This window comes from Artemia sp. Qi Xiang Cuo, chromosome 1 (genome assembly GCF_049724085.1).
Source record: "Artemia sp. Qi Xiang Cuo chromosome 1, ASM4972408v1, whole genome shotgun sequence".
NCBI classification, from domain to species: Eukaryota; Metazoa; Arthropoda; class Branchiopoda; order Anostraca; family Artemiidae; genus Artemia; species Artemia sp. Qi Xiang Cuo.
In genome coordinates, this window is record NC_142794.1 from 14,320,315 (window position 1) to 14,344,003 (window position 23,689).

Genomic DNA, 23,689 nt, shown 5'->3' on the forward strand with positions numbered 1-23,689 from the left:
ATTCAACATTTTTTAAATTCAACTCCCTTTGAGATTATTTTTAAGCAACACATGACTTAATTTGACAACAACATGACAACACATGAGATTATTTTTAAGCAACACCTTACGATAGCGCTGAGGAATGAGCTGCGAATGCTAAACGAACGTGCTCAAGTTCAATCCCGCGTGTCGTAAGGAAGTTTCTGCATAAGAGTACAGTTATAATTTTTCTAATTTTTTCTTTCTTTTTAGATTGTGGAATTTTATAGAATGTTGGTCGAAAAATTCATTTTCAGAAATTTATTTTGCACAAATTATTCGGATATGTCAAAATTTAATTATTTATTATTCTCAGTTTTATAGACACCAAACTGGTGATAAAAAAGAATTTTTCAACATTTCAACTTTTTTTTAAATTCAACTCCCTTTGAGATTATTTTTAAGCAACACATGACTTCTCTAAGCATCATATTTTGTCCCACCCCCCACTCTCAGAAATTATATGCAAGTGCTAAATATTTAACCGAAATATAGGACCACCTCTTATTCTCAGCCAATTACAATTATTCACTTAAGTTATATATTAATTGTTTTTTCTTTCTTCTTTTTTCTTTCTTTTTTTTTCATTTTTCATTTTTTTCATTCTTTCTTTCTTCTTTTTTCATTTTTTTCTTTCTTCTTGCCAACATGCTCAAGCCCTCCTTGCAAAAAAAAAAAAAAAAAATGATGTTTATGGATTGGGTTTGGTGTTCATTTGAGGTGGTAAACTAATGTTATATTATCTTGTCTAGGCTACACTTCGGGGCATTTTTGAGGTGGGCGAATGGGTTTTGAATTTAGGTATATTAGCAGATTTAGTACAGTGCATTTTCGTGTTTATTTTTTCTCCCTTGTCCTGAGATGGTATTTAAGTTGATTTTTGCCTGAGAAGATTATTATTAATGATTTATATTTATGTTTTAGAAATAAATCTTATCTATTTATCTTTCAATGCATAGATATAAAGTCTACAACCAAAATTGCATTCAGGTGACCCTTCCCCTCCAGACATAATTTCCTGTATTAACACCAGTGTGTATCAATCCCTATTGGGCCCCATAATGCCAAGTAGAGCATAAATACACTGAGCTAAGACAAGGGACCATGCTATATAATGCATATATATTACCGTTGAGCTTACACTATCTAATCCATTAATTGAATTCTCAGCAAATTTTGATAAAAATAATTTTTGAAAAAAAAAATTGAGAAAAAAGCAAGGAAAAATGACTCGGTTCAACCTCGTGTAATGACCCTTATATACTTATACTCACTCTCATCAGACAATTCCTCCAAACGAGTGACAAAGCTTCTTTCCTTGGACCGGATATACTGTCGGAACTGATACACAGTGACCAATGATTCGGGACTAAACGATTCACTCTCTTGGCAACGACACACCAGTTCCTTTAGAACTATAAAAATGTGAATCAAAATTAATTAAGCTTTTATTCTACTAACAAACAAGTCCTTCAAATTAACTGTCGAAGATCGGAAGAAAACTTTAACTAATTTTGACTTAGTGTCAAGAAAACTACAACGTAATCGAGAGAGATTATAACTACGAATTCGTAAGAAATAGTCATAGAACTATTTAAGGGAAAATCAAAATTAAGTAAGCTTTTAATGTATTAAAATGCAAATTACATAAATTGATTACGAAATATTAGAAGGAGAGTTCAATTATTTCCAGCTTCGGCTTTTATCCTTTTATTTTTATTCTTTCAAATAGAGTATGAGAAACTCAAATTGGCATTTATTAATTAATTATTTAAAAAAAGGATCAATTAACGGCATCTACTGTCGCTTTTCAGGAATCTTAAGGATAAGACCAGATAAATTGCTTGGTGAAAAAACTTGTGACCTAAAAATTTGTTGGTCCTTTTATTGGTTTAAAGCTTCACAGGGACAACCCAATCAGGTTTTAGAAGGCGGGACTATTCAAATCTGTTCGAATATTCAAATGAATAGATTATAAACAAAAGTAACAAGCAAAAAAAAGCAAAAAAAAAAAAAAAAAAAAAAATGGGTCATAAGTGTACGTCGCAAAAGTAGAACCAATTATACTAAGGCAGGCTTTTAACTATGACAGTATAGAAATTACTGGTATTAAAATAATTGGTATTTCAATGATATTAAAACACCCATTGTATTATAAATATATTAATACACCTAGTTTAATAGGTAATATTATATACCAATACTAACATACCAATTATATTATAATTGGTACACCAATGATATTAAATTTATGCTATACAATTTACTATAATATCATAGAAAAGTGATCTATCTAGTTGTTTGTGTTTTCACTATACATGAGAAATAAATAGAGCTTTTTTAATGGTAGTTAATACGAGAAAGTGTTTTTTGGTATCCTCATCGGAATAGCTGCAGAGTAACCAAGAAAACTACAGGAATATTGCGGTACTTGGTGCCACATTTTAGATCCCAACTGGGGAGGGCGGGGGGTACCTCCCCTTGCCTTTTATACAATGCTTACGTTTTCTATCGTTTATTAGTAATTACAAAATCAGGATGCCGATAAAAAGTCTGGTAAATCATGTAGCAATGAATATTTGCTACGGAGCTACATTGTCGCTTTTGCAGCTGCTTATATTTAGCATCTAAATAAAAAACTAGCACAGAAATTAGATATATACAGCCTTTTAAATAACACTGATATCAAATCTTAACACTGATATCATATCATATTTGTTCATATTTTTTTTTTTATTATTGACTAGTAAAATTGGATTTGAAGTAATGTTATGAAGTCCCAACTGAATTTTGTTTTCAATGAAAATACCAAGACAAGTTGTCTTTCAAAATTTAGGCGAAAGTGTGTGGGTGTGTGTGTGGGGGGGGGGATCATTCCCCCCCCCCCAATAATCTTCACCAATTACGGCCCCTGCTTCTGTGGTAGAAAAAAAATCATTATTATTAAAGGTTCTCAAGTTGTCAATGTAACTTTTAATTTCTTCTGTGATAATATTTACTAATAAAAAAGCATGAATTGAAGTTGGAAATGTTCCACAGATAGTGTATATTTCTTAAGATTGTTTATTCAATGTTTTTTTTTCATTTCTTTCAAGAATCTGTAAATTGATTTTAATCAATTTAAAAGAGATTGAAAAGATTCAGTAAATTTTTCGAAAAACTTTTTAGTAAATTTGTTGAAGATGAGATAAATAAAGATAAATTTCAAGTTTCAAAAACATCGAATTTCAAGTTTAAATAAAATACTAGAAGGTCTTTGGATAGTTCACAGTGCTGAAAATTAGAAGTCTTAAAGACGAATTTTTCGACCTTTACTAAAGGTCATTTATCGTAATTCAACCTTTGAGGGGCCAACAAGTCCATAAAAGTTTCTGATGTTCCGGTGTTTGATCCGGTGATGTTCCGGTGTTTGCTCCGGTGTTTGCAAGTCCATAAAATTTTCTGATGTTCCGGTGTTTGCTCCGGTGATGTTCCGGTGTTTCCGGTGTTTGCAAGTCCATAAAATTTTCTGATGTTCCGGTGTTTGCTCCGGTGATGTTCCGGTGTTTGCTCCGGTGTTTCCGGTGTTTGCAAGTCCATAAAATTTTCTGATGTTCCGGTGTTTGCTCCGGTGATGTTCCGGTGTTTGCTCCGGTGTTTGCAAGTCCATAAAATTTTCTGATGTTCCGGTGAGTCCTTGAGGTAGTTGAGTAGGGGGAATGTTTGAAAGTACATTTAGAATGGAGCCTATTTTTATCATATTCTTGTAGCCTATTATAAAAGTTAAAAATCAATCATGTGCTTTGACATTAAAACCTAAAACAGTGTAGAAAGTGGAGCTAGGCATTTTGGTTTCTGAAATGTTGAAGTATTTCTATTTTATGAGTGATTTAGCATTTAACATAAGGATTATCTCAAGCTAGCAGATAAAAATGTAATTCATATCTCCTCGCTTATTTTATTTTATTTATTTATGTTTCTTTTTTATTTTACGATTCCGAAGTTTCATTATTTGTGGTAGCCCAATGGATTGTTGCTCTGCTTGGTCATATGGCAATAGACGGCCTAGTGGTCGATCTTCTTTGCCGCAAGGCTGGTTGACAAACTTGCAACTTGTACCACTAACTGAAACGTGGCGACGGCCTGTAAGCCACCAATGGTTATGGAGGATCACCCTCCTAGATTTTGTTATATTCTTCTGCAGCCTTCAAGAATTTGTTTCAAAGAGAAGAAGTTCTAGATAGAAAAAAGGATATTTTATGGGAATTAATATTTAATATAATATTAATTATAATAATTATTAAAAAAAAATTTATAATATTAATAATATAATTATAATCTAATAATTATAATATAATTTAAATATTTAAATATAATTTAAAAATATTTAAATATAATTTAAATATAATTTAAATAATTTAATTATTATAATATAATTTAATAATATAATAATAATATTAAATATAATAATTATTTTACAAATGAAAAACAGAGCAACTTTGATTCTGACCTTCCTTGAATAGATTTTATGCACTGAGTCTTTTGCCACTTTTCAATACGACTTTAGTTGTTATGTACTGGACCCTCCCTAGAAAGCTGCACTAAATCTTCCCTCCCGTCGCTTCTGTTAAGAAGAAAAGTTAAGAAACTATCATTTGCTCTGACAGTAAAATGTGAGACGTTTAGACAGTAGAGTCTAATGTAGACATTTAACGTCTTAAGTAGAGTCTAACGTAGACAGTAGACATTTAGACAGTAGAGTCTAGCCACGTTGGTTTCTGAGATATTTTTTATCCCTAGATTTTTCCTGTGATCATTATATTTTCTCAAATTTAAGTTATAGAAAAAAAAGTTTCACCCCCCCCCCCATACTTTCCTGAATTTCTTCAGACATCGAATATTAATTCCGTATTTAACTCATGAACGGAATTCTGGAGTAATTTTATATACTGTATGGTGTCTGAATAGGATTTGATTTTAATTTTCACAAAAAAATTTATTGGTGAATAACTAATTTATCACCTTAATCTCTAATATTAGCAAATATTATCATATAAGAAATTACAAGTTACATTGACAACTTGAAAACCTGTATCAATAATGACCTTTTTTCTTTCACTATAACAAGGGCAGCAGTTGGAGGAGATTAAACGGAGGGGGTAATTACCCCATCCCCTTTCCCTAGATTTTGAAAACAACTTTTCTTGGTATTTTCATTGAAAAAGTAATTTCAAAACTTGAAAGCAAAAGTCCCCCCCCCCCCACCCTCGATTTTGAAAAGAGAAAACCTTCTTTTGTATCTTCATTTTAAAAATGAAAAAAGCTTTTCAGCCCCCCCCCCCAACCCTTTTGAGAGCCCCCCTAAATTTTCGGGAATCGGGACCCCTGTACGAATATTCATCTGATTTTATGAACTTTATACAAGCCTTAGAAAAGTCTTCACATTGTGGGCATTATCCACTAATGTGGCCATTATCCACTTTCTAATGTGGCCATGGGCCACAAAAATCATTTAAAGACGTGGTTCACACAATAGTAAACAAAAACGAAAATAATAAACAAAAAAAAGCATACCTCTTTCGCAGAATTCTTCGGACTTCGATTCCAAAAGTGTTTTGCAAATCGGAAGCAAGCTGCTGACAATGGCATTTCCAGTGACAACCAAATCATTACCTTGAGGAGTTACTCGCTCCCATAATGACTGAAAAACAATATCAATCATTAATATTAATTGACCATAAAATATATCTGCTAATGATGGGAGTAATGGAAGCCTTCCAATTGAGAATCATGTGTCTGACAAACCACAGATCGTAAGTTGGATGGCTTGCGTGACTTAATCGATCCGTGGTTATGCTAATAATTCAAATTCTGTATTGGTTGCCAAGGAAGAGTCACCTTTCCCAGCTCTCTCTCTCTTTGTTCTTTATTTTCTTTCGCAGTTTCATAACACACAAAAAAAAACTTTATTTATCTTGCCGAAGAAAAGATTAAAACAAATTCTGAACAGATCTTGTCAGAATATTATGACTTAAAAATGCACCCTTTCCTACTTTAGCCCAGCCCTTATGAAAATATAATTTGATTCCCTCTCCTATAGATTAGATCCGTGTCCAAATACATGTCACCTTTCCCAACTCTCTCTTTCTCTTTATTTTCTTTCGTAGTTTCATAACACAAAACAATTTATTTATCTTGCCGAAGAAAAGATTAAGAACAAAATTTCTGAAGAGATCTCGTCAGAACATTATACCTCAAAAATGTACCCTTTCCTGCTTTAACCCTACCCTTACTAAAATATACTTTGGTTCCCTCTCCTATAGATTATATCCGTGTGCAAATACATAAACAGGTAGAAGTAAAAACATTAGACCTATACGGTAGTGTGAGAGAGGGAATTAAGAACGCCTTCTGGAGTTTAAAGAATGTTTTATTTTACTTGAATGCCATCATTTCTTTTAATGAAAATATAATTATTAGAGTTTTTACTAGCAAAATTATAGAAGATCACCAGAAGGGGTAAACGACACTCTTTACACGTCATGAGAAATGGAGTCTTTCCAACTGAGAGCCATATGTCTTACAAGCCACAGATGGATTAAGCTACAAAATCAATTTGTGGTTACTGCTTATAATTCAACTTCTATATTTTAGCCTGTGCCAAGAAAAAGTAATTTTTTTCACCGATTCTCTATTTGTTCTATCTCTTTTTCATAATATGACAAAATAAAAAGAGCTTTTGTTATTTAGGCAGAACTATAACAGGTAGTGGCGGATCAAGGGGGCGAGGGGGCGCTCCCCCCCCCTAGCGTAGTCTTAAGTAGTGTAATTTACTTAATTAACGCAAGTTTGCGTTAATTAAACTTGCTCCTAACGCAAGTTTATCCGATCAACCAATTTTGCCCCCCTCCCCTAAAAAAATCCTGGATCCACCCCTGATAACAGGGCCAGAGTTATAATCATTAGAATTTAAGAGAGCGGATGAGGAGGGATGTACTAAATGATTGTGATGCTTAATCTTCAAGCTTTTCTAGGTTAGGGGGGGGTCATCAAGACCAATCAGAAGACTCCCCCCCCCCTCTTGTGAAGGTTTGATACTCGGTTTTTAGCAGAGATTAACATAAGCGAGGCTTATCATAAAAAAACATATTAATTGACTTCCCAAGGGAGATTTCGTGATGCAGTAGTTAAATGACAGCAAACATAATAATAGTAGAAACATATATAATCATTATATAATATATATATATATATATATATATATATATATATATATATATATATATATATATATATATATATATATATATATATATAAATAAGCATAATAGAGAATAAATACATAATAATAAATAAATACTAAAATAAATAAAAAAAGAAATATAATACGAATAAATGCATATAATGAAGTTACAAAAAATGACACTTATAAAGTAATTTTCAGAAGCAATTCCGGCGAATTCTTCGACCTTCGACCTTAGCAATAAAATATTTATAATATTTGTTCCAGTTGGTCCATATATATATATATATATATATATATATATATATATATATATATATATATATATATATATATATATATATATATATATATATATATATATATATATATATATATATATATATATATATATATATATATATATATATATATATATATATATATATATATATATATATATATATATATATATATATATATATATATATATATATATATATATATATATATATATATATATATATATATATATATATAATATAACTAAATATAATAGAGAATAAATACATAATAATAAATTTTTTTTTATTTTTTTAATAATAAGTTGTTTTTTTTTTGTAATGGGTATGGACAGTAATGGTAAATTACACGATAGTAGATAAAATAAAAATAAAGATAGTAAATGATAATACTTTAATAATACAAGGCGATTCTAAAATAACGTGATAATTACATAATGAACACACAACAATGGCGCTGGAACTGCCATTTCAAAAAGGGACTAGTAATTTTGATTTTAGGGGGCAGGGGGTTTATCTACTAAATGGAATATTATTCAGTCAATGAAGCGTCTCACTGATAACAGGAGGAAGATATTCAGTAATGATTTAACTGACTGTATATTACACAATACTGGGAAAACATACATAGGTCACCACAAACCTGCGCACATATACGTACAATGAATCGGGTTGGATCCGCCTCCCCCCCCAAAAAAAAATTGACCAACTCGTAAAAACGTAACAAACATGCATAGTAACAAATTTTTGATGCGTTTTTTAAAGTTTTATTGTACACCCCTCCCGAAAAAATTCTGGATACACCCTTGTACATTACACTTCTCCAACAAATTTCTAATCAAATACCGCTCTAGCATGATTATTAAACACAGACTCGCTAACCCTCGGGATCTGCGGATACCGTGTTGATTTTCGGCTACTTTACCTTAGTACAGGACAAACCCGTAAACGTAGCCCTCATTCAAGCGTATCTTTGTTATAGTATCAGCAAAGGGTTCTTTCTCTTTTCAGGTTTTTCTTTTACTATTTTTTCTGGTTATTTTAACTTTCTATTTTTCTTTATTATTCTCCATTTTCTTCTTAAACTACTGATTTTTTGTCTGTGTCAGTTCTTGGCAACAAATTTCTAACTAATAACTGATATAAGTGAACAATAAATTTATTTTACATAAAAATTTGACAGAATTTATTTTTCTTATTTTCTTTTTAGCTAAATAAAAATCTACATGATTGCGGTTTATAGTCGAAAATATATATTTTCTCTATTCAAATATTATCTACCATTGCGTGTCAATAGGAGGTAATTCTTAGCTGAGAAACTCGTGAGAACTGTCCTATAAAGCTTAGAGATATAACAAAGAATTTCTTTTTGGATATATTTCCTATATTCTAAATATTTTGAAGATAAGATGTTGAACTAGGTAAATGAATTTCTAAAAATTGTGAAGATAAGTAGTTATGTTTGAAGATAGCCATTTGAAATAAGTGCGTTTGAAATAAGTCGTTTGAAGATATTCTAAATATTTTGAAGATAAGATGTTGAACTAGGTAAATGAATTTCTAAAAATTTTGAAGATAAGTAGTTATGTTTGAAGATAGCCATTTGAAATAAGTCGTTTGAAGATAGTATAAATATTTTGAAGATAAGAAGATGAGTAGATTCACCTAATTGAAGTAGATGAATGGAACTTTTGGAGAATTTTAGGGTTTGATGTTGGAACGGAATCCTCAAACAGATTCATTCACCATTCAACTACTTTCAGATTTATTCAACTATTTTCTTTAGAATATCAAAGACAGTTTGTCCAGCTATTGTTTACCCTAAACGTTAAAATAAAACTAAAGTTATACTCAAGTACCAAGCATTTTGTACCTAGATACAAATGCTTACTTACTTGGCTTCTAAAATTCAGATGTTTGGTAGGAATTTGTTTTACCGAAACCTCTCCATGCTTACAGCCAGGGCCGGATTTAAAGCTTTGATGCTCCTAGGCCCAAGTGATTTTGCCGCTCCGCTTTTGCGAGATTTTTGGGGAATTCCCCGGAAATTAGGGGATAGTAGTTGCACTGAACAGAACGCAACTAATGAGCCAAAATTAATGAAAGAGAGAGGTGATACGGAGCTCTCAGCTGCCCTTGTTAGGAGAAATCTCATAGTTTATAAGTGGCCGCGGGATTCCTGTCTTTTTTTAAATCACTTTTCTGTACACCTGGCGGAGTGCACCTGGCACTTTGACGATAAATCATACCAGTTCAGTTTTTGTTAAGAAAAAAATCCCTCAGTGATAATTAATTGCGCCCTCTGGCATTGTGCGACCCTAGGCCTGGGCCTGGAGGGCCTATTGGTAAATCCAGGCCTGATCACAGCAGCATTCACGGGGTCACACCACCAACCTCACTAGCCAAAGGGTTAACGACACAAGGATTCGAACGTCCGTCCCAAAGGACATAAGATTTATTTTTCTTTTTTAAAGGATATAAGATTGCAAGTTCAGCTGGGCTTCACTAGGCTAGGATGGTCCAGACATATTAGATATAAATCTAGAGTGACGAATATTTCTCAAATTATATACTTGATATTTCACTTTTTAAATTAAGTAACTAGGTACTTGACAAGCAAACAAGTCTCTAACAAAAAGGATTCAAAGTTGAAAAACTGAAATTGATAAAAATTATTTGAATTTGAGATGAGAATGGTATTGGAAAGATTGCCAATTATTCTACGGGGATTGTTCTGAAAGCTTATTTGGGATATATTTATTGTAAAACAACAAAATATTGCAACGGATCGTTAAAATTGCGTGCAAAGACTTTCCAAGCAAGGTCATAAAAGATGTGACCATGCAGCACCAAAAATTTGGTGCTGCAGCACATGCAGCACCAAATTTTCATAAGCAACTTAGGGTGGGTAATAGTACTAATCGCATAGTCTCTTTAGGTTGTATGTTTTAGATTTTTTTTTTTTTTTTTTTTTTTTTTTTTTTTTTTAAATGTAAGGATTGAGTGTCGACGGTTCCATTGACGATAGTTGACATCAACGCTTGACATTCGACAGTTGACGTCCAATCCCAAGCAAAAAAACCTCGAAAAAACTTTCACTGGTATCTTAGGGCAGTTAATAGTGCTGACATAGTTTCTATGTGAATGTTTTAGAATGCAATTTTTCAGAACTTAAAAAGAGTAAGCGTCGATGGTTCGTTGACGTTAACGGTTGACATTTGATAATTGACGTCAAATCCCTAGCAAAACTTTTCGCTACCTAGGAGTATCGTTCTAAAGAAATTCCATAATAATAGATATATAACCTTCCCACTACATCTTTTTTGTGCATCTAAGTTACAGCATATTTCTGAACCTGTTGCTAGGAAGTACTTTCCAGTTTAGAAATATAAACTCAAACAGTTTATGAATATTTTTCAGAACAATGGTCTGAAAAATAATTACCTGAAACCGATTGACGATTAAACCGATGACAATTTTATTTAAATGCTAAACCGATTAAACCGGTTGTGCCAATTGAGGGAATGAATTTTGCAACCCTAATCCGTAATAGAAGCAAATCCCTGACTCATGTCAGAACCTTGTAACCTAATATATAATATATCACCGATTAAACCGGTTTTGCCGATTGAGGGAACGAATTTTGCAACCTAATAATTATCTTAGGTACTCGTTTAACTTACCGTACATCAAACAGTAGGCTGTACGAAAATTTAGATTGGATCTTTCTTGGGCTATAATTAAAGGACTATTAATATTACTATTCCATGTCCTACGGCTTCTTCTTTGTTGACGGTTCTAAGAAGATTTAGGAGACAAAAGTGATTTACCGAATTAGACTCCCGCAGTTAAGTAAACCTATAAGAGTTTGGATAGTAAACCTACAGTTCTTGGAAGATTTAAGGGGCTAAGTTCTTGCAGCCCACAAGTACCAAAGTATACCAAAAAATCACGATTTTTCAAGTACGTTATTCTCGTGTCGCATTAACTTTGATTCTTATTCAAAATTGGTAAAGGATTTTCTGATAAAAGAAAGAGGAATTCAAAACTGAACAATGAAATTTGTGAAAATATAGTATACAATTCTGAAATAAACATGGGACCTATTATTCCGAAGGGAGATGTTTTATAAGTTGAAGAAACAATAGATCGCTAGGGATCCTTAAAGACTGTATCCAAAAACTGCACGAGGTAGATCACAAAGTACCTCTCAGGGGGGAAGGTGTAGCACTAAACTTTCATGAGCATAGAGGCATTCGTATGGACTTATTTCTAGTATGGTCTTTTTGTGAATATTTAACAGGCTCAGTGTCGGCGATTCTGATGATGACAAGGATTTGCCGATGGCTTTTAGGGGAAAAGGGTGTCCACCTGGTACACCACCCTCTCTGACTACAGCCTTGATGCATGATCTTCCTTACCTCCAGTAAACTAAGGATATGCTAAGGGGAGTTACCAGGTTTTAACCCCCCCCCCCTTCGCAATCTTCGTCCAACTCTTAAAAACATAACAAAAATGTATTTAACCATAGTTTTTGATTCGTTTTTTAAAGTTTTGAAAAAGTCAACCAGTTAACGAGGTTTTCAAAGTTTCGACGTTAAAAAAAGTTAGGAAAAAATTCCTCCCGTTTGTGGCAAAAAAACCAACAAACAAAACATAAACTCCCCTCCAGTGGCGGTTCTGGCCTCTCTTGCGCACGGGGCAAAATATTGATTTCCGCCCCCTCCTGTATCCCAAAACATTTTCAGGCCAAATTAAAAAAAAAAATATATTTATCAACAAAATTATTTTCAATTTATTAATTAAATTATTTAATTATCATTGACTACTTTAATCTAATTGTTATTATTTAGTTATATTATATTTCTAATTTGTATTTTAGCAATTAATTAATTAATAATTCATTAATTATTTTCATTTATTAACTGCGCCTTCTATTTTATTAATAAAATTTCAAAAATTAAAAAAATTATAACCGTTAGATTATTTGCTTGAAATTTTTGCTTGGGGAAAGTGCCCCCTCTGCCCCTCCCCTAAAGCCGCCTCTGCTACTCTCACAACCATCAATTCTTAGAAAATAGAACTAACGTATTGACATTTGACTTGTTGACATTTCAAGTTCTGCAGAACGGCTTTATTTTCCACTGCGAGTGCCAAATAGAAATATGTCAACGGCGAAACGGAACAAAATGCTTTTTTTGACAGCAAAATTTTATGTTTAATTAGAAAATTAGATTATATTTTCTGGCCGTCGGTTTGGCAGCTGGTCGCTCAAGGAAAAAAAAGCAAAGGAAATTCAGAAGGTGGTATATTACATATTAGGTTACAAGGTTCTGAAAGGAGCTAGGATTCTCTTCTATTACGGATTAGGGTTGCAAAACCCGTTCCCCCAATCACCAAAACTGGTTTAATTGGTGGTATATTACATATTAGGTTACTAGGTTCTGACAGGAGTCAGGGGTTCGCTTCTATTACGGATTAGGGTTGCAAAACCCGTTCCCTCAATCACCAAAATTGGTTGAATCGGTGGTTTATTACATATTAGGTTCCTAGGTTCTGACAGGAGTTAGGGGTTCTCTTCTATTATAGAATAGAGTTACAAAATTCGTTCCCTCAATCGGCAAAACCTATTTAATCGGTGGCTTATTACATAATAGGTTCCTAGGTTTCTGACAAGAGTTAGGGGTTTGCTTCTATTACGGATTAGAGTTACAAAATTCATTCCCTCAATTGGCACAACCAGTTTAATCGGTTTAGCATTTAAATAAAACTGTCATCGGTTTAATCGTCAATCGGTTTAAAATAAAATTTCACTCCTGGAAGTCTCAGCAAATTTCAATTAATTATATTAATTAATTAAATATAAAAAATGTATAACTTCTAAATTATATTTTACTTCAGTGAACGCAAATGAGACTATAATCCATAGAAGGCCTAGGGGCTTTATCACTTACTCCTGTTTGTGGTAATTTCTGTCCGTTATAAGCTTTACTTGATAGTTCATTGTAATTTGTACTCTGGGTTTCATCAATTCATTGATTCAATTCATTTATTCATTTTCCAATCCTAATTAAAATACAAAAAGGAGCTTTTCCAAATGGGAGGACATCTAGGGAGCAATTGGTAGCTCCCTAGCTACAGTGCTACAATCATATTTTTATCCCAGCAGACTTTCAATGGCATCAATTCACGAAAATCTTGACGGCCACAAAAGGTGTTTTTCAAAATCTAGGGGGTGGGGGTGAATTTGCCGTTTCCTCCATTTTTTCGATGAAAATAACAAAATAAAGAAATTTTCACGGAAAATACTCCCCTCCCCCCCAAACAATATTTTTGAAAATCTGTAAAATCTTGGGACGAAAAAAAATGGGGAGCATATGCCCTCCCCCCATCAATTGGCATCATTGTATTCATGTACCTTTTTTTCCAGGCAGAATATGAAAAATTTAGAGGGGAGCAAACTAAATATTTCAAAATATAGAGAAGAAGGCATTTTTTTTCCTTTTTTCAAAAGAAAATACCAAAAAGGAATTTTTCATTGAAAAAAACCCCTCCTTAAAAGGTGTTTTCAAAATCTAGGATAAGGACATCAAAACTCTAGGGGGAAGATCTGCCCTTCCCTGCTCCCCACTAATTGGCACCACTGTCTTCCAATAGTATTTTTTTTATCCAGACAAACTTCCAGTGTCTTCAATTCACAGAAACTTAGGCGGTTGTTAAAAATGTATTTTCAAAATCTAGAGGGTGGTGGGATGGGGGGGGGGGTCAAACTTATATTTTTTGTCTGGAGAGGGGGGGGGAATATACGATTAGGCGAAATGTCTAGGGGTATGCACACACACACACACCCTGTCCTCCGCTCCATTGAACCACTGAAGACTTCAGACAATTTCATTTTCAATCAGATATACCAGCCAGAATTTATATTGGAAAACCACTTGGTCGTTTTCGCAAGCAAAAGTTCAGAAACAGGAATCGAACAGTTCGCGGTAACGAACTATAAGTAAGGAGCAAAGCGGTTCAATAGTAACCCAAACTCTAAAAACAGAGTCTTGATAAAAATAGATACACCAAAGAATCGAGTTTTGATGCTCCTGATACCAAAAAGCATAAATTTATCAACTTTAATAATATATTATTTTTTTTTACCTGTAATGATTTATGTGACTCCAGCTCAGACATTCCAGTTACGGACGTAGTACCACATTTAACATTTTTCAAGATCTTTGACAAAATCTTCCCCTGTTGATGAAGATGATGAAGAGCTTCTGATTCTCTGCTGTTTAACGGACCATAGACACCAAGCCTCTAAAATTAAGAAACAATCAGAAAAGAATACAATATATTAGCGCATAAATTAGACTTATTTTTAAGCTTTGTGGTTAAGTTTATAGTTAACAGTTAAGATTGTGAAAAAGATGACAGTTTAAATTTTGCAGGATAATTAGCAAAATAACAAGTTTGTTTCAAAGGATGCATATTGGTTTTGTTCCAAAAATAGAAAAAAGAATAATTGAAATCGGAGCTTGAAATGAGCATACGTTATTAACTTGCAGTTCAATGGTGTTCACCTGGTAATTGATATATAATTAATGTTTAGATTTTATTATTTATATCTGAAGTTCATAGTGCAAAATACCGGTTGTAGGCGTTTATCCCCCCCGGCAATTACCCCCGGAAAATACCCCCTCCTCCCGCGACCTCCCCCCCCGTGGAAAAGAAGGCTTTCCAAATTTGAGAATTTTATTTGAGTTTTTTTCTTAATTTCTATGGGGGGAGAAGGAGTTTTGTTACTTGTGTATCATGGGCAACTCACTCAAGTTTACGCTGTGTCAAACTCAAGAACAAAACCGGTAGCTTCGTTAGTTTTTTTTTCAGCTTAGCGCAAGACACGACAAAGACAAGTGACAGAATATATGGGAAATATATAATTTGGGCTATATATTTGCACTTAGGGGGGGGGGGGGTAGAGATAAAGCATTTCGATAGTTTGAAAGCAGAAAACAATTCTTTCTAGGTATATGGCCCTTAAAAATTACAGAAGAATAGCGAGGTATCTGAAAATTTTGTTAACTAAAAAATAACCTGTATAAAGTAAATGTAATCATATAAGTGTTTTTTCCAAGTGTTAAATGTTTTTTTTTTCAATGACCGTTTTTCCAAGTATTAAATACTATTATTAGGTTAACGTAGTGTTTCATTTAAGGGTTTTATGATGATTACTGATCAAAGTTTATGTTATTTATGCCTTTCATCTAGCTTATTTTACTCTGTTCATGGCCGTATATTTGGTTCTAAAATACACTTATTTGTCTATCTACGTAATATGCAGAATAATTATACCGACCACTTTTTGCATGCCAAACCGCTATACTTTACCCCCCCCCCCCTTAATGTTGAAATCTATAGCCCAAATTTATTTCTAAAGTAACGAAGAAACTAACGAAAAAACCGGTGTGTTCTCGAAGTTTACACAGCATAAACTTGAGTGAGTGGCGCATAATACACAAGTACCGAAAATCCTTCCCCTACGGAAATTAAAAAAATAAAACCTCAAATAAAACTTAAATTTAGAGAGCCTTATTTTCCACGGCGGGGGAGTATTTTCCGGGGGGTAAACGCTGGCCACACAAAATACCATTAGGTTGGACCCCCCCGGGGGTGTGCGAAAGGGTGGGTTAAAAATTCGAGAAAAAAGATCACTGGGAAAACTATACAAAAAAAACAACGGAATTTAAGGTTTATGCTTGCAATATATTATGCAGGGGCCGATAAAGGCCAATTTACTTGAATGATGATATGTTCCTTAGGTCCCTGGGATTTTGAATTTGCATAGTGGGAGAAGATTTTAAACAAATGAATAGGAAACAGTGATTTAATTAGGAATTAGAGACCAGCAAAGGAACACAGTTTCATAAAAATACAGAAGTCAAGAAAAACAAGCATTAAAAAACACAAGAAAATAAGGAAAAAAAACATACTAATAAAAAAAAACAATATCAAATAATCGCATTTGATTTTTGAACTTTTTACTGTGTTCGTCGTAAAAAATACCTGGGATCAGCTTTAAACTCAGGTCAGAAGCGCCTTGGGAAAGGTGATAGCACTGGTGTCAATTGAAGAGCAGGGAGTTCTATACCCTCCCTGGAATTTTCATACCCTTAGATTTTAAGAAATACATTTTTTTTTGGTATATTTTCATTGGAAAATGCGCTATTTGGGTATGTTCGTTCTCATATTGACGACACTGGAAATCTGCCTCGACAAAAAGAAGATTATTTGAATACAGCAGCACCAGTGGGAAGCCAACATTTTTTGCCCCTCCCCCCTAGATTTTGATAAATACTTTTTTTTAGGGGGGAGGGGGGATTTTCATTAAAAAAATACCCCTCCCCTCGTAATCTTTTTGTGAATTGACGCCACTGAGGGTACATAAATGGCTATAGTTAGATCTTTCAGGGCAAATCTGAGAAAGTAAAGTGTCAACAAGATACGCCAATAAAGTAAAAAGTAAACAAAAAATACATATTAGTTTAGTACCTATGGTGTGACTAAAATCATTTTGTGAGGGGCATAATGATTTCCCAGTAACAAAATATCTATTTGATTTTGGGACTAAGCAAACACTGCTTAAGGCTAGCAAACAAAATAATATCTTCAACGTTCGTGATGGCAAAGGTCGTTTATGCATTTCAAGGATAAGTTAATGAGTTAACATTATGAATAATCAACAATTCAAAACAAGTTTTGCAAAAACACAACTATTGAAATGAGGATCATATCCAGAAAACCTGAGGAAGGGGCGGAGTCTGAGACAGGGGGAAGGCTATGGTTCAGCATGAACTACTTATTATGGACAATTACTACATGAAACTTCTTTTAGGAAAAAAGCGACAATAATTCCTATAGAATACAGGCCTGTAATGACAATTTTAAATGAGCATAAATTCCCCATAAATTGTTATCTAAAAATTAACTTTTTATTTTTACATTTTGCCGCAAATTTTAAATAAAAAAAAATCCTTCAGAATTAAAAATAGATTTTTAAATAAAAAAAATCCTCCAGAATTAAAAATAGATTTTTAAATAAAAGAAAATCTTCCAGAATTAAGAATAGATTTTTAAATAAAAGGAAATTGCCCTATTGCTGGCGCAATCGACTTTGCAGTTGATGGATGTTTTTAATATTTTTTAAATGTATGCTTGATACTATCAGAAAAAATATTTTTAAACGTATTTTTAAAGTTGTCATGAGCTTCAAGCTAGTAAACAGCGAACCATTGCCAATAGTAATGGAAAGTTTATAAGTGCGTTTTCTAAGAAACCGAGCATGGAGAGACATTTTCCAATTGATGCTGATTCAGAGATAATAACCACTATTCATAATAATTTGTAATTATGAAAATAATTTTGTCAGAATTTCAGAAAAGAGCATGAAAACCCCTGTCAAACCAAAATAAAACCGTAAGTCATTGACATCACCACCGTTGAAAATCTCTGACAAAAGGTTTCCAGCCTGGATTTTTTCTTTTACATAGATAGCAGTGATGTGCCCCCCCCCCCTCGCTAGCGTGCTACTCGAAGATCATAGGGAGCTAATGATATCTACGTACTTTTTTTATTAATTGGTGCTGACACCACCAGAGATTTTTGGTGGCAATCTCCAGAGTATAGAAGCCTACAAAACATAAAAATTACACAACTGAAATCAGCATCGTTCAAATCATGGTTGCCTATCGTGGTCGCAGTAACATAGCAAAGAAAAACCGTGACCCATTTTAATTGAAATATTTGGTACACAACTTCAAAGAAACTAGCAAGCAATAGCGAAATTATGTCAACCTACACTAATTAGTCATTTAAGTAATCATAAAATTAAAATCCCGTTACTCTCGTTAATAATTCAATTAATAATTACCTTAATCGAACCTAATTTAGAAACAGTAACTATCGTACGGATTTAGCAGAGCAAAATCTTCAATTAATTATTATTATTATTATTATTTTAAGATCCTGAATCCCCTCAAACCTGACATGACGTCAAATCAGAATAAAACGTGCAACACTGGAATATCCATCGCCATTGCATCGGCATTACAAACCTGTTGATCAGAGCAAGCCCCCCTCCCCTACAAAATAAAAAAAAAATCATTTTACCATACATAGCAGTGAGCTCCTCTTTTTATTTCCAGCGTTAGAGGTCTACTGGAATTTCGTAGAGAGATAACTAAGCGTCCAGTCCTTTGGTTTGCGTCTTTCAAATACAGGCTAAATTATTAGGCTATTCTGGGTTTTTTTTTAGCTTATTTTCTCTTTTTTTGTATTTCCCACCCAATTAAAACGCTTCTGAGAATTGTTAGCTAAGAACATTTGCTATCTGATAATTTTGTTTCCCTGGGCTAAGAAAGAAAGGAGTTTATTGACCTACTTTCAAAATAAAAACAAGCTTTGCGTTCTTTACTCAGAGCTTGAGGCTAAGTTTTCTGAACAAGGTCTGTATTACAAACAGTAATTTCCAAGTTTATAACCCATCTTCTATATACAATAAAACTATTCAAGTCAATTACTCAAATAGGGAAGTTTTCAACTGTTTCGTAATTTTTCTTTTAATTTGATTTCTGACCCCAATTGTAGTAAGTGATCTCGCCAAAATCTTTTGATAGATAGAATGAGGGAGGCTTTGCATTCAAATCAGGATGGTCATTTTTCCATACTGTTTCGTTGACAAAAATGAGGATATTTTTTTCTTTTCTAATTACATTCAGAAAATTTCTACCTAAATAATTTTTTCTTTTCCAATATAGCTGTATCCAAGGCCCCAACCCAATACTTGATTATATACTCAAGTCATTTAAAATTTTACTGGATAAAAAAAAAAACTTCATAATTTTCTTTAAAATTTTTTTATTTTTTAATTATATACATTTTTGTTATTTTTTCACGAGTTGGACAAAAATTTCGGGTTTCAAGCTCGGTTATATAAGCGCTTTAGGATTTTTTTTACGGTAAAAAACCATGCATTCTTTGTTTTCATGTGTGGTTTTTGTGTTTTCAGTTAATCAATTGTTCTACATAATCCTGAAAACATATGAAAATATCGACAGTTGGTTTATTTACACTATGTTTTATAGATTCATTTATAAACTAATATTATATTTAAACTAATATTTAATATTATATATTTATGAATAATATATTATATGAGGACCCTCTCCTATTTGTGCAGAAGAATTCCCAGTGCACTAAAATACTCACCACAAGGTGAAATGGAGGGACCTGGTGTGTTGATTGGACAAATACGGTTCATAGGAGATGTGATAATGTACCTTATGTACATATACATTAAGGTACATTGATAATGTACCTTAACCATTTTGAATAAAAATTCCCTCTTTGTCGACCATGAAAATGTCTCTAATCATGTAGATTTAAATTCCTTGCCTGATTGAAATTTAGAAAAAAACCGTTTCCCAAGGGTTTTTACTAAAATAAAATGCGTTTTTTAGAGTTGGCGACTTGTATAAGTTGCGCCACCTATCTTTTGGGCTTCATGAATCATCCATACCCCTCCTCCCTACAGAAACATTTTTTTTTTTTTTTTAACTTTTAAACATTTTAAACCACTATATAGGAAGAAGTGAGTGGAGTAACAGAAAAAAAGAATAAGGCACAAGTTTAACAATAACATACTAACTATATAGGCGGATGAGGCGACGGTAAGGGCCTAGCAAATTTAACAACGATAATGTTTTTTCATTTAGGCTCATTAGCCCTAAGTCCTATCTAAGTCCAAGCCCTAAGTCTTTGGACACTTTTTGAAAACTATCATGAAATAGCTATTAAAGTAATTAAATTAATTTTGTTTAAATTAAATTTATTGAAATTAAATAAAATCAAAATTATTAAAATTTACTATATTAAATTAATCTAAAACAGAATAAGATTAATTAAAATTACATTAGTTTTTGTTTATGAAACGTTAAGTACGGTACTACATTTGTTTCTTTTCTTTCAATCCAGTAAAGAATTTAGTCTAAAGTTGCAAGAATAAAACAAAAATCATTTAGTGTATGGTGCATTATCGCATTTCAATATCTACAAATGCAACCCGCCTACAACTCTAGGCGAAAAGTCGAACACTAAGAGAAAATTCAATTTACGGTATAGTAATATATTTATTTATTCTATATTTATTATATTTATTTAATATATTTACCTTTATTACGGATATAATATATTTATTAATTTTTCAGGCATCTCAATCTTATCCTATTAAACGAACAATGATTGTACATATGCATATTTATTTGACAATTTGTTCGAAAGCGGCACTATAATTTTTCTGAAGAATGGCATACTATCATTTTATGCATGAAAAAAAAAAAAAAAAATTACGTCACCAATAACAATAAAAAATGACGTCACCAATAACTGTAATACGAGTAACAAATTTTGCTGAAGATGGGTGTCTGTGCTAAATATTTTAAATAGCACATTGTAATTTAATTTGATTGTCGATAGTATAGAATCATTTATCGGTACAAAAAAAGCAAAATAGTCATCCGAATGAATTAAAGAAATTAAGGATGTTTTTCTTTCTTTTCACCGAGCGAAGCTAGGTCACTTGGAAATGATAATTACAGGGGACTGATCCTTCAGCCCTCATTAATACAAGTACATTCATTAAAATGCATATTTACCTCAAGAAGTTCTTTCGAATATTCCAAGTGAACTTTCAAAGCCAAATCAAGCTGTTCATTACCCGTGGAGCAGTGGGACGTTGATGACAAACTAGGGGACAAACTCATATCCCTTGTTGCAGAGCTTGACCTCGAACCGGGATCACTATTGGTCCCAGAGTTAGATCGAGAAAGATGATTGCTTCGATTTTTTAACTGCCTCTCAATTGGAGAGAGAGAGCCTCTATCTCCTTTATTCTCATCTTCGTCCTCGAGATTGAGGAAGTCGAATGCTTCCAGAGCTGATACAACAGCTGAACTGGCATTTGACGTCCGAGAGTCAGGCCTACTTGTATCATGCTAAAAATTAAATAAATAAATAAATATAAAAAAAATCAATGCAAAAATGTATTATCATTTTAAGAAAGCAAAAGATAAACATATTTTTATGGGAATGGGGGGGGGGGATTTGCTACAAGCCAGAGAACTGACTGAATAGTCGAGCTGGAAATTGACGTCCAAGAATCAGGTCTGCTTAGTCTCATGCTAAAAATTAAGCAAATATTTAGAGTTCAGAAAAGTAAAAATGGCACGATAAATATATTATTAGTTTTAAAAAATCAGAAGCTAAATATATTTCGTTTATGGGGGAGAGTAAAAAGAACTGGATAAACAGCTGTGGAATTTGAGCGTTGGGTCTGCTTGTATCATGCTAAAAATTAATTATGTAATTTTCATAAAAACAAAAGAGTGCCAAAAATTTATTATAAACTTAAAAAAAACAGAAGCTACGCTTTTTTATGCGGGGGAGGATTTACTCTTGCTCCGTTCTACAATACTTAAAGTTTTCCTTCAGCTTTCTCATGAAAAGCTTTACAGCTTTCTTCAGTTATCTCGCGAATAAATACAATTTCCACATTTGTTATATGAATGAATGTTATACCCAAATGAATACCACAAATGAATGTTATACCCAAAGATGTGCTACCATCTTTGGGTACCATCTTTCACATAAAATCTAAATCTTTTCGCATTTCTAGATACAATTTTAGCAGCAATTGAAATTCAGTAATATAAAGTATTTTATGCAAGCAAAACCCTGATTAAAGAATATTAAGTTACTATTTTTTCTTTTCTATTTTTTGTTAACGGTTGTATTTGCAAAAAAAAAAAAAAAAAATGTCAGGAAAAATTATCAAGTATATTTTAGTTAAGAGCTAACCACTGAAATACACTGATATTAATTAACCGTTTCCTGTTAAAACCACCTTGAAATATAACAATAAAAAATTGTTCGTTAATGATAAATTATTACCTGTACATTTTGTTTTATGGCCGATTGACCAAGTTCAATTCTTATCCACTAATACCCAAGGGTAAACATTTCTCAAATAAGGAGGCCATACAAAAGATTAAACACAAAAACAGAGGGTAAACCCAAGGGTAAACGTTTGTCATATAAGGACGCCATACGAAAGATTAACACAAAAACAGAGAGAGAGAGAGAGAGAGAGAGAGAGAGAGAGAGAGAGAGAGAGAGAGAGAGAGAGAGAGAGAGAGAGAGAGAGAGAGAGAGAGAGAGAGAGAGAGAGAGAGAGAGAGAGAAATCCAATTTTTCGTCTTGGAGTAAAGTAGATGACCTGTCAAGAAATAAAAAAAACTAGAATTTCATTGATAGTCAGCTATTGGGTGGTAATCTTGTATGACGTTTGCTACTATGGGCAGGGGAATATCAAATGGATAGGGGGATAAGAAGCGACCCTCTCCCCAGGTCTCTGGTGCAAAAGATGTCTTAAATGCTATACAAAATCTATACATGTATATATATTGATATTTTTTTTTTTATTTTGATACCTGACAAAAAAAAATGTGAGATTGAAAATGTGCAAGTTTAAAATGCTTATTTGCGAATCTGTTTATACTTTTATCACTTCGTTTATTTTTCCTTAAGTAGCAGATTCATACAAATTCAAGTGAAAAAAACATGAAAGCAATTCGAAGCCCCCATTCTCTTAATAAAAAGATGGTTAGGTATTACACCCCCCACCCCACACTCATACAGAAGAAATAATTTCTGGATACGCCCTGAATTCAAGCACCGGGGAATCAGAACAAACCCGTTTAAAAACAAATGAACTACAATCTGGGTAAACTTCAAATCAGAAATCAGAATCCAAAGATACTACATTCAGCAAAGAAATATGGATCATTGGGTAACACAATTAACGGATAAACAAAGAAACAGAGATTTTACCAATATTTAATCATTAGCTCCATTATCTTAATATTCAAATTCAAAACTCTAAATTCAATCAAAATAAACCGACTTCACAATCCCTGATTCACAGATTAGTCATCAACGGATTTACATGGGTTAGTCACCGATCAGTCAAATTAGTCATCAATCGACTTCTATTATTAGACTAAAAACGTCATTCAAATTACACGGATAACCAAAGATGACTTGGACTATTAAAGTTTTAACC

At 32.8% G+C, this 23,689-nt stretch overlaps 1 protein-coding gene across 6 annotated transcripts in view; it reads right to left on the reverse strand.

Moving 5' to 3' along the window:
• The window catches only part of LOC148956034 (rho family-interacting cell polarization regulator 2-like), a 162,543-nt gene that overhangs the window by 16,296 nt on the left and 122,558 nt on the right, over positions 1 to 23,689 (reverse strand). For all 6 annotated transcript variants that reach the window (XM_089090365.1, XM_089090434.1, XM_089090580.1 and 3 more), the window contains 4 exons: positions 21,225 to 21,563; positions 14,674 to 14,832; positions 5,575 to 5,701; positions 1,296 to 1,436 (listed from right to left, as the gene is read on the reverse strand). In XM_089090365.1, coding sequence (XP_088946491.1) covers positions 1,296 to 1,436; positions 5,575 to 5,701; positions 14,674 to 14,832; positions 21,225 to 21,563 — 766 coding nt within the window. The remainder of the gene's footprint in view (positions 1 to 1,295; positions 1,437 to 5,574; positions 5,702 to 14,673; positions 14,833 to 21,224; positions 21,564 to 23,689) is intronic.